This window comes from Nymphalis io, chromosome 15 (assembly GCF_905147045.1).
Source record: "Nymphalis io chromosome 15, ilAglIoxx1.1, whole genome shotgun sequence".
Lineage (NCBI taxonomy): Eukaryota > Metazoa > Arthropoda > Insecta > Lepidoptera > Nymphalidae > Nymphalis > Nymphalis io.
Genome location: NC_065902.1, coordinates 1,434,789 through 1,445,783, shown reverse-complemented (window position 1 = coordinate 1,445,783; position 10,995 = coordinate 1,434,789). Strand labels below are relative to the sequence as shown.

At 30.8% G+C, this 10,995-nt stretch overlaps 1 protein-coding gene across 1 annotated transcript in view; it reads left to right on the top strand.

Moving 5' to 3' along the window:
* Positions 1 to 597: 597 nt before the first annotated feature.
* The window catches only part of LOC126773716 (mucin-2), a 61,199-nt gene continuing 50,801 nt past the window's right edge, over positions 598 to 10,995 (top strand). Inside the window, exon 1 of the mRNA XM_050494809.1 lies at positions 598 to 840. Within this exon, the coding sequence (XP_050350766.1) occupies positions 799 to 840 (42 nt within the window). The 5' untranslated portion in view covers positions 598 to 798. The remainder of the gene's footprint in view (positions 841 to 10,995) is intronic.

Sequence of the window (10,995 nt, the reverse complement as noted above, 5' to 3'; positions counted from 1 at the left end):
TTATCACCTACAGGATAAGATTTGCTTTTGTATAGAACATCGTACATATTCTTTCATAAACGCGAACTCAAAACGTGAACTGTAAATAACTGTACTGTATTTGTGTACGCCATTCTTCCTGATTGAGTGCTTTTATTTCCGGATAACTGGGAAGTAATTGGGGTTTGCTTATTTTCATACTAAAAATCTTTAAAGCGAATAGGTAATTAAATATTGTAAATGTTTTCAAAGTTTTGTTTTTGAAGTTTATATTCATAGTTCATATCATGGTTCTAGAATTACTCTGCTATAATTTATGTATTATATACAAAGTCTAAGTATTATTTTCATTAAAATAATGTAGAAAATCTTTTGTGCAGGATTTTAGCATTTATGATAGCTTGTTTTTTTATTAATAATAATATACCAACAAGGGTGGACCAAATTTGGCAAACAAAAAAAACGATTTCACGGAAATCAAAAATAACATTCCAAGGCGGGTTACGTAAACCTTTATGCTTAATTACAAGTCGTACATAACGTAAGGTCGTAGAAAGTGAATCGGCTTGTGTGAACCGTCAAAAAAACCCGCCATCTTGCCAGTCTGTGGTGCGAAGCCCGATCGCAACGACGTTTCCCGCCGAATGAAGTAAACGTCAAATTTTCCAGCTGTCATTCTTACTTTTTTTTGTGAGTGCAATAAACGACCAGTGTCAAATATATATATTTTTAATTATAGTGCGATCGAATAGTCGCGATGTTGTGATTGTGATTTAGCTGTGTTTATAAATAAAACACTGGGAAGGATTATTTTTGAAAATGGGGAACTTCGATGGGAGAAAGTACGCGTATTTGAAAATGGTAAGAAATAATTTTATCTAGTTTCATAGGAAACATATTGCACACTATACTGTGGGAAACCATACTATAAAACCAGACTTGCAACAAGTTGAATTATAATAGACAACATTTATGCAAACACTTTCAACTTATTACGTAATTATTTCTTTTATTACATTTTAATTATATTATTTAACTTTACTATAAAAGATTAGTAAATAAATAAAGAAAAATATATTTACTTAACATTACTTTTCATAATTCACGTAACACATTGTAATTTTTTTACTTTTACCCAATATAAGTTGTGTCCGGAACGATTGAATAACAAACAGGTATCTTCTAATGAAAACATAATCGCTCAAGAGTTTCTCTCTATTAGTTTTACTGATTTCACCTTTAAAGTCGATTTAATCGTTAACTCTCGCTTCCATATTGGTGTTTTAAAATTATCCTTTTCCATTTAATAATTGTATGCCCAAGGATATATGAATTCCACGCTCTGTTAATTAAACATACAAAAGAGTATTTTTTATGAAATCAAACAACTAGAATATTAATTTCAAGCTTATGTGAGCTCTCTATGTGTAGTGGCTAACTTATAAGGCTGAAGATCCTATTGCTCTGTGCTCAAATTCCGAATCGAACTATTAAAAAAGTTATTCGGTATTTTCTGTCAATGTAGTCTCAGTAGTAGTAGCTCGGAATTGCTTGGAATAGCAGCTTTGTAATTCACACATTCATTTTACACTCCCGTGCCGGAAAGTCCATTGGTCCTGCACTTGAACTCTTTCCGTTCGTGTAGGATTTGTCGTTTCATCGGAATGTGAGAGTGAGGTAGTAAAGAGCGTACTTGTGGTACGTAGTTGGCTAGTCTCTTGAAAATTGTCGCTGTGGCCGAAATCGACGAGGAAGGCATAACATTATCGTTTCCAGTAAAAATAAGGATGTATTTTTATCAAAATATCTTCAGTAAAATATTTTAAGTGCATATTTAATTAGAGGTTTTAATTTAAAATATATACATAAATATTCTCCTCCTATCGTATACATATTTGTTATAGAAATTGAATAAAATATTTTGTTTATCCAAAAGTATTCATAAATAAACGTGACATGTAATGATGATTTTTTATACTGTTTGTGAGTTGCGTGCAAGTTGAAGTGATGAGTACTTAATTTAATAGGATATACACAAGTTAATTGAATTTAATAATGCGGAATGTAGTCGGTACCTAATTAAAAGACGGCTTTTTGCAAAATAGTATCATAAATATTGAGGAAAACAGGATGATACTAATAGAAACTGTGACATGCTTGAAACTGTTCACGTACTAAAATAAAACATGACTTTTTTTAACTCAGATGCGAAGTTATGATTAAAGTATTTTATAACCAGTAATAGTAAAAAAAAATATTTAATGCAGTCAAGATATCATTTTACGTCACACTGAAGGAATAGAACATTATTTATTCGACTTAAATAACTTAAAAAAAACAATAAATATTGGTATCAGCTTAATACTTTTTAAAAGTATATTATTTAACGAAAAAAGATTTTAGCCTAATTAAATATAATTGTATATATTTTTGGATTATGTAAGTGTTACGAATTAGATATTAGGTAATATTGACGAAATTTTTAAATAATATATTATATCCGTGATCGACCTTTTTTAAAATAGCGTTTAACAATTTGACCTGACCTTTGTGCTTAATTTACATTCTTAGTTAGTTGATTATGAAGTTATTCAGAAGATCGAACGACGTTATTAATGGTTTTTTTTAATGAGCTTTTAAATATAGTTCTGAAATATCAAGTATGAATTAAATAGATAATTAATTATTAATGTATGATTAGTAACATTTTATTTGATTATTTTAATTATATGGTTGTTAAAATGCCGAATTTGACGCTGTTTGATTTAAATACATCATAAGCGTTTGGCTTATTCTAAAATTTAAATGGGTTTATGTGGTTCAACTAAAAGTAAATTAATTTGATTACAAAATTAATTTCGAAGGACGTTGCTCCCATACGTACAGCAACCATATCAGCAAAATAAAATAATATATAAATAAATATAGTTTTTTAAAACAATACAATCGAAGTAATTAATGTTTCTTGTACAAAACAAGCCAACATTAACATCAAGACGAGGCGGAATTTATCGGTCGGGGAATGTGCGCGGGCGCAGTGTACTCTCAACTAGTCAAGGACGTAACTTGAGAGCCTAGCTTGAACATTTAAATACGCATTCGTAGGTCAGGCTTTAAACGGAACACTATTTTAGTTCCTCTGTTATCTCTGTTACCCGACTATACAAAGTTGGCAACTCTTTTGTGAGTAGTGAATACGATTTTACAACAGTATACCTGAATTTGTTAAAATATTTAATTCTAAAATTTAAAAATTAATTCTCTCTGTACGAATTATTAAATAGATTGCACCATCCAAAATAATCGATTGCCTCTATCTTCTTCGGCTTATAATATAACATAAAATTAGAAATAATAAAAAAAAAAACAAAAACAATAAACGCTATTAATTCGTTTCATTGAGTTTTCTCTGATTTATATTAAATCCTTATCCTAAATTGTTAAATCAATGTTATATACTTTTGGGCACTCAATAATTACTTGTTAATTGAAATACTACTTAATTTTTAAAATTTCGTAAAAAATATTTAATTTTCATTATATACTTTTCTTTTTTTTTTTTTATAGAATAGGAAGGTGGACGAGCATATGGGCCACCTGATGGTAAGTGGTCACCAAACGCCCTTAGACATTGGCATTGTAAGAAATGTCAACCATCGCTTGCCAATGCGCCACCAACCTTGGGAACTAAGATTTTATGTCCCTTGTGCCTGTAATTACACTGGCTCACTCACCCTTCAAACCGGAACACAACAATATCAAGTATTGCTGTTTTGCGGTAGAATATCTGATGAGTGGGTGGTACCTACCCAGACGAGCTTGCACAAAGCCCTACCACCAGTGATTTTTCATTATATACAATATTATTTAAATAGAATAAAGTGGAGGTATGATATTTCAAATGTTGGTAGTGTTTCGTAATATACGGCTAAAACAGAGCGAAGTAACTTCTAACTTTTATCTATGTTGAATATTCAACTTAACTGACATACATTTATATTGAAGATTTAATAAAACATTAATAAACAAGCCTTGTATGCTCAATAAAAATATAGATAAAAAACAGTTTTGATAAAATTCGTTGATTACCATACTGAATACATAAACGTTATTGTATATATGATTATGTAGGTGAAGGAAAACATCGTGAGGAAATTTGCATGTGTTGGATGGAAATTTGCGGCACATGTGACCAATTCGTGTCGCATTAGAGCAGTGTGGTAGAAGGAGAAAAGGTCTTAAATTAAGGAGAAAAGGTCCAAAACCCCAGCAGTGTGACACTTACAGGCTTTAAATAACTGTGAAATTTCATTTCTTATCTTGACATTAGAATTTAGATTTAGAATATCCATATAATTGAATCCTTTTACATCACCATTCCAAATTGTATATAAAAACGGAGCTTGTTTTAACACCGACCTAGAATAGATTCTTCTAATATTTGTCAAGCGAGCATATAAAAACTTTTAATGTTATCGAATTGTTTCCTTATAGGAAGTGTCTAACTAGCTACCACTACTACGTGATATGTATGATACATTCCGAGCTTAAGATTACTAAACATTGAGTAGAATTATTATATACTTAGTTATTTATAATATGCCTCCAATACGGTAATATATTTATGCAATATTATGCGTGGGCACATATTATGATTATGTTTTGTCTAACACGACATTTGCTGTTTGACGTTTGATGTAATTATATGTTTTGTTGTATGTTGTTTTTTTTTATAGAATAGGAAGGCGGACGAGCATATGGGCCACCTGATGGTAAGTGGTCACCAACGCCCTTAGACATTGGCATTGTAAGAAATGTCAACCATCGCTTACATAGCCAATGCGCCACCAACCTTGGGAACTAAGATTTTATGTCCCTGGTGCCTGTAATTACACTGGCTCACTCACCCTTCAAACCGGAACACAACAATATCAAGTACTGCTGTTGTGCGGTAGAATATCTGATGAGTGGATGGTACCGACACAGACGAGCTTGCACAAAACCCTATCACCAGTAAATAATAACAGAGGCGTATTGATTTTGAAACAATTAAAACAATGTTAGTAAATACTGGTCTTATTTTTTTACTTATACACCACATTCCATACAGTTAAAAATAAGCAAAAGAGAAGAGAAAAAATAAGAATGCCTTGGGCGGAGACGTAATTTTGTTCAAGATTAATTGTTCAAAATTTGTTCAATCAAAAGTTATGTTGTTGTTGAAACTGGAGAGTAATTGCTACGTTATAGCCATTAAGTTGTAATAAGTAGAAAGAAAGTACGCAGTTTAAAAATTAAAACTGTAGTACTTTCGCTAATTAAAAATAAAACTACGATTTAACATTTCAATTTCCCAAGCGACGCTGCCCGGGGCAGTTTTAATAGAATTCTAATCTTAGGTTTGTTTTGACACAATGCTGGAGAGAGTTTTAATGACTCTCTACTTAATGTAATTGTATGATTGCCTATTTCTCATATCGTTTCGTTGCTGATGGTCACAATTTAGAACTAGGCAATGATGACTTATTTTTTTATTTATCTTGAAGTTGATTTTTATTTTTTTAATTTCGAAAACTAAGATAATAAGGTCCTATAGTGATTTATTTCTTAAGAGTTGCATCACTGACAAAATATAAATCGATTTTAAAAAAAGTTAAGGTTTTTTTTGGTACCTAATTCTATATTGTTTCATAGCATGTCTATAACAACTATGCGAAGATACCACGTCATTCTGCAACATTTCCATTTTCCATCAGCTGAATTCATTTATTTTTGCAATTAATTGCAACATAGTATTATATTAATACTTAATTTAGGAGCTTAATCCGCACGGTGGGAGTAAGAGAAGGAAGAAAAAGCTATAACTATAATAAATGTGCGTGCGAATGATACATCACATATAGTTTGCAGTGATTATACCGCACATGTAACCTTAGACTAATAGAGGATACCACGTGACGATCACTTCACATTAACGCACAGGTGTCGATCCATTGTCAATTACTTTTGCATTTAAGAAAAAAAACTTGATTGAATTAAAAAGTTATCTTAAACAAGTAAATTTTAAATACAAAAATATGTTTGTGGGATTATTGATTAGTTCTTTTTTCAATAACGGATCAGTGACTGAAGAATAACAGTATTTTTATTACGGAAAATTGCACAGAAGCAATCAAAATTAGTAACGCGATAAAATTGTCCTTCACTCTAACCTCACGCTCCGTTTTGCTATTTAACAATTAAGGCTTCTTCAAAAAGCTCAATCTCGGTTTGCTAGCACTTAACCGTAATTATAATAATAGCGATGATCATATAACTTTACAACTGTCGTTACTCGTACGTAGAAAGGCTTCATATCGCTCGCCTTCAAGGGTGCGGTCGTTTTCAATGTCAACTGGTACTCTATTATCTGTTAAGGAATTCGCGGTGACGAGGCGAGTGAGACGTGAGCTTTAATTGATTCAATAAGCATATCATTTGTTCTAGTTAACATTACGTTAGCGAGTTTTCGGCTATCATAATATGCATGCAGATACATTGCACAAAATAATATGTAATATTATTCATAATTATAAATTATTTATTACATATATTTTCAGTATATTTTTTTTTACTTTAATCAGCGATTGTTTTCTAATGTCTAATGTAAAAATAAATTATATATTAATCTTTGCAATAATATTGTCTTAAAAAAATAATAAGGAAAGTTTCGTGAATAATAACACGTCTACCTTGCAAAGGATATATGAAGTATTCTGGTTGTAAGATTACAATCTATACAAATAAATAAAATGGAAGTATCCGTCTGTGATTTAAAAGTAACCCCTTTTTAAGTTAATTTGTCTATTTGTGACTTACCATAACCAAAGCATTTTTTATTATAGACTACCGCTGCCATTTAATAATTTAAATATTTTATATGTGTAGGGATTATATACGTTAAAATTACAGAACGCGAAAGATTTTCGTCACAAACCATTCCAAGCTGACGAAGCCGCGGGTTTTGCTTGTAATAGGTATATATTATGTATAAACCAGCTCCCACTATATGCGTAGTTTCATCTTTAAATATTATTCTATTTTTAATTTTTAAACTATCTGTTTGATCTTCTTATAACTTTAATCTCAAATATGTATATCACAAACTTGACCCAGTTAGATGATGAGGTTTGCCACAAAGTTTAATAATTTATTGTTTTTTTTTTTTATAAAGAAGATCATTTTTGAATGACTAATGCCCATTAACAAAAATGATATATATATAATATGATATATTTTTATAGTCAATTTTAATAATTTACATATATTTTTATAAATCATATGACAGCTTTTCTTATAAAAAAATGCTCAATTACCATAGTTGGGTATATATATCTGGAAAGTCTGTAAAATCTGTAAAGAAGCGCTGCCATAATAAAAAAGATTTTTTTTTTCTCAAATGTGTGTGTAATCATTGGCATATTGCTATTTTTTTACAATAATAATAATAAGAGCTTTTAGTTCCTTTGTTTTATTTTAATACTTTTTTAACAAATTTAGTTAGATTATTGCATATTCCTCTTAATTACCAGTTATAAATTTATCAAACGTATAATCATTTGTTAAATATTAATATCAGAAGTTAAATTAAGTCTACATATAGACGAGGTATGGTGCACTACTTCCGAACGGCATTCTTTAACTCACAATCAGTGCTACTTGGGACGTCTATATGATATGATATTAAAGTTCCTAGGAGTAAAGAACTAAACAAACATGTTCGCGGGCAAAAGTACAGATATCAAAGTAATTTGCTTAGGCTCATTACAGTTACGTGACTTTCTATAAAACTTGTTTAACGATTCTCTCAATTATTTACACCGTCATTATTGCATCGACAAAATGGAATTTATCCATTCGACATGGCTGAAAATGTTAATAACTCTTTTATTGTATAACTATTTTTAAGCTGCATTTAATTATTTAACCGTTGAATTGTTTTGTTTAGAACTTATATTTGTTTCATAATTATTCGTAAAATAAAAATAATAACTATAGTTTAGACTAGTTTTTAAGAAATGATTGATTTTATTACATTAGCTTATTAGCTTAGGTAGAGCTTAATAGCTCACGTGAATATCCACAGGAAATTTGTATTATATGTATATGGAATAATATAAAATCCTAAAATGCATGCAAATATGTAGTTTTCCTCACGATGTTTTCCTTCACCGTCAAGCACGAGATGAATTATAACCCTTAAGCACATGAAAATTCAGTGGTGCTTGCCCGGACTTGTACACACGATCAGCTGTTAAGATTCACGCGTTCTTACTACTGGGCCATCTCGGCTTTTTATTTTCTCAGTAATACAATAAAAATATAGTCAAGTGTAAATAGTATAATATAAGGGCTAGAATTTATAACATTAGTCGTAAGTATATAACATCTACTATGCCTTCAAAACAAGATTTCAACAATTCTGTTAATGTCATGGCATGTCAATTATTTTTAAAGAATTTTTTTTTGACATCTATAATAGATACTGTGATATTTGTTAATAATATCTTCCGCCCGTGGAAACCTTTGTATTTTACACAATGGACAATGTATAGTTCTGATGTTAGAATGTGAGCCTTGGTTGGTGCTAACGAAGTAGAAACGTCATTCAAATTTTGATTCCATTCAAATGTTCGTAATTATTTTAATTTTATTGTTTTGTAAAGTAAAGTAACAGCCTGTAAATGTCCCACTGCTGGGCTAAGGCCTCCTCTCCCTATTTGAGGAGAAGGTTTGGAGCTTATTCCACCACGCTGCTCCAATGCGGGTTGGTGGAATACACATGTGGCAGAATTTCGATGAAATTAGACACATGCAGGTTTCCTCACGATGTTTTCCTTCACCGAAAAGCACGAGATGAATTATAAACAGAAATTAAGCACATGAAAATTCAGAGGTGCTTGCCCGGGTTTGAACCCACGTTCATCGGTTAAGATTCACGCGTTCTTACCACTGGGCCATCTCGGCTTATTGTTTTGAATATATACGAAACCTTCGTCTTTCGTTCAAACATTATATGTGAAAACTGTTTTTTAAGAGACCTTCTTTTTCAATGATATTGACTCAGAACACTTTATTATCTTTAACATCATCTTCCGTACAATATACCAACGGACATAAACTTGACAGCTACAAAGAAACACCACATAAATAACCAGTTTGGCCTTTTAAGAACGATTAATCATATTGAAACATATTTTATGTATATATACCGATCCTGTTACAGATTTGTTGTTGGTGTATTCAATTATTTTAACACTTGTCGATAACGCGATGGTGCTCTTTAAAGGACAAGGCTTCGATGCAATTAGTTACAAATAATTAGTATAGTTACTATATATATATATTTACTGTATAAATATATATATTGACTGCCTCGTTGGTGATATAAGGCTGCAGACCCGGATCATGAGAGTTAGGGAATAGAGAGTGCACCTGTGTTTGCGCACACACTTGTGCACTATAATATCTTCTGCGTAATTGGCTAATCTCTCTTGAAATTGGCCGCAGTTGCTGAAATCGGTCTGTAGGACATTATTATTATTATTTATATATAGTAAAGTGAGTCAAAAATACAATAAAGTGTTAAGTATTTAATGGTGTGATATAAATGTTTGTTTTTAAGCTACATGGCTTTTAATTAAACAACCTCTAAAAGGTATAGTTCATAGTAGGTGTAGTGTGTGTTTAATTGTTCATTGTAATGGAGATTTATGCGATAGCAGTGCGACATGGGAATCGGATACTTAACGATGGCTTTCCTGTTTCTCAGAATATATGCTGTATCAAATGTAGACCTCCAAATCCAGGGTCATTTGTTTTGTTTATTTATTAAGTTAAGTTAAAACTCGCAAGCGTGTAGTTACATTTGTAATATTCATACTTGTTAATAGTCTAAATTTAAAGCGCAGCTACTTGTATAATAATATTATACTAAAACCTAAATGTGCTGCATCTTCTGGTATAATTTTTATGTATATTTGTTGTGACGATATTTCAGTTAGACATTACAAAAACAACGACTTCTCATTTATTACGGAGTTCAATGGATATTTTATACTTATTCATGTTTTTAATACCATAAACATAGGCTAGAGGCATTCATTCGTTTAATTAATTTAACAATGCATCATATTTATAATATTTTTTTTAATCCATAGTATCGTTTTTATTACTAATTAATTAATAATATACCGATTTTCCCCTCCATTTCTGAGCCTGTTAGAAGTGGCAACGTGAAAAGACTAGGGCCGAACCTGATATTTTCACATCGCTGGTATATTATCGAGCCATTGAGGCTAACATTTTCTAAATACAAGATTGCTAAAGCAAGGCCAAGGCCGTAATAATATATATTTTATTGTTTTTAGTTTTTGTATTGCAATGAAATTTCTACGGCCAGTGTTAAGAAATTATATAATTCCTTATTTATATTTTTAGGAAGTTAAGTTACTTAGTTAGGAAGGAAGACACTCTTTGGTAAGGATATTGACATAGTTATAGTAACAATACTTTAAAATTTATAATAATTACTAATTATTATAAATCATTCTTATTAATGTAAACGAGTACCAAATTTGTTATCTAAGATATTATACCTCTTGTACCTGTCACTGCACTGGCCCACTCACCTATCAATGGAATACAGCAATACGAAGTATTTGTGTTAAACCGTAGAGTAAAATCTGACTTTCGAACGATTCTGCAACACGAATAGTCTCTCCACTATTTTTTTTAACAAAAAATTTGAACTGGGGTCCAATTCTACTAACAAATTGACACTTTATCGCAATCGAATCGAAGCGTGATCGTTGCCGTTTTTCCGTTTTCCTATTTTTTAATTTAATTATCGATTATTGCCATAAAAGTTAACAATTACGTTTGATTTTGATATAACGGTATATGTTAACATATTATTGGTTCGGTTCCGATTAGAATAAATACAGATGATACAAAGTTGGATCGGAATTTATTCGG